The sequence below is a fragment of the Equus quagga genome, unplaced genomic scaffold, assembly GCF_021613505.1.
Source record: "Equus quagga isolate Etosha38 unplaced genomic scaffold, UCLA_HA_Equagga_1.0 73993_RagTag, whole genome shotgun sequence".
NCBI classification, from domain to species: domain Eukaryota; kingdom Metazoa; phylum Chordata; class Mammalia; order Perissodactyla; family Equidae; genus Equus; species Equus quagga.
In genome coordinates, this window is record NW_025802983.1 from 3209 (window position 1) to 4494 (window position 1286).

The 1286-nt window shown below is 44.9% G+C and overlaps 1 protein-coding gene across 1 annotated transcript; it reads right to left on the bottom strand.

Moving 5' to 3' along the window:
- Nucleotides 1-134: 134 nt before the first annotated feature.
- LOC124234455 (olfactory receptor 51V1-like) lies at nucleotides 135-1064 on the bottom strand. The gene has a single exon (XM_046651799.1). The coding sequence runs from the start codon at nucleotides 1062-1064 to the stop codon at nucleotides 135-137; it is 930 nt and encodes a 309-aa protein (XP_046507755.1).
- Nucleotides 1065-1286: the final 222 nt, after the last annotated feature.

Below are 1286 nucleotides of genomic sequence, written 5' to 3' on the forward strand. Positions count from 1 at the left end.
AAAAGAATAAAACATTATAGAAAATAGTATTCAAATTGTATCTTGTTGCACACATGGGGACTAGCATTATTATTTTGACCTTAAAACATTCTTACTGATAAAATCCAAGGGTTTCACCACATTTTCAGGGAAAACTACTTCTTCATCCTGCTTCGGATCTGCTGGGTCTTTACACTGTAGATGATTGGATTCATCAGGGGTGGAAAGAGAATATAGATATTGCCCATAAGGACATGGACCAAAGGTGAGAGATGCTTTCCAAAGCGGTGCACCGTGGTGAGACCAATGATGGGAATATAAAAAACCAGGACAGCACAGATGTGGGAGACACAGGTCTGCAAGGACTTGAGCCTCTCCTCCCGGGATGCAGTTGCCAGCACCGTACGCAAGATGAAAATATAGGAGATAAGAATGAGGACGGCATCCAACAACACGGTACAAATCACCAGAGCCAGGGCATAGAAGCTGTTGAAGCGGATGTCAGAGCAGGCTAGCTGGAGTAAGTCCTGATGAAGGCAGAAAGAGTGAGAGAGGATGTGGGGACAGCAGTAAGGAAAGAACTTCAAACGAATGATGACGGCAAGAATAGACAAAGCACTTCTTATCAAAATGGTCACCATAAAATGAATGACTCTATTATTAGTCAGGATGGACGTATACCTCAGAGGATTGCAAATTGCTATAAAGCGATCAAAGGCCATGGCGAGAAGGACTCCAGACTCTGTGCACGAGAGTCCATGAATAAAGTAACTTTGGGCAATGCAGGCATCCAGATTGACTTCTTGGTTGAGCCCCCAGAGGATCCCCAGGACCGTGTGCACTGTGGACAGCCCCATGCACAGGTCGGTGAGGGCCAGCAAGGCCAGAAAATAGAACATGGGCTGGTGCAGGCTCGACTCAGTCCGGATCACATGGAGCACCATGCAGTTTCCCAGGAAAACCATAGCATAGACGGAGGAGAAGGGAATTGAAAACCAGGGATGGTACTGGTCTAGGCCAGGGAACCCTGTGAGAATAAATATCGAGGAATTAATAATGGAAGCAGAAGAAGCAGACATGAGCATTTGGAGCTAATTCCCAAGGAAAGGTAAAGATTCACAGTTTTGTGTATATTATCTGGCTTTGAGAACAGTTTAACATAACACAGTGCTCAGAGCTTATGTAGCACAAGTTAAGTTAATTGTAGAACCCCAGGGAAGTCAACTGTAGGAGAAGCTACAGCACAAGATGGTTTCACAGAGAACGTCCTTGATGTCAGGTCTCAGAGGTTATAGAAGCAAATCAAT

Excerpts from the sequence above, each read along its gene's own strand:
- LOC124234455 (XM_046651799.1), bottom strand. The coding sequence starts at position 1,064 with ATGCTCATGTCTGCTTCTTCTGCTTCCATTATTAATTCCTCGATATTT.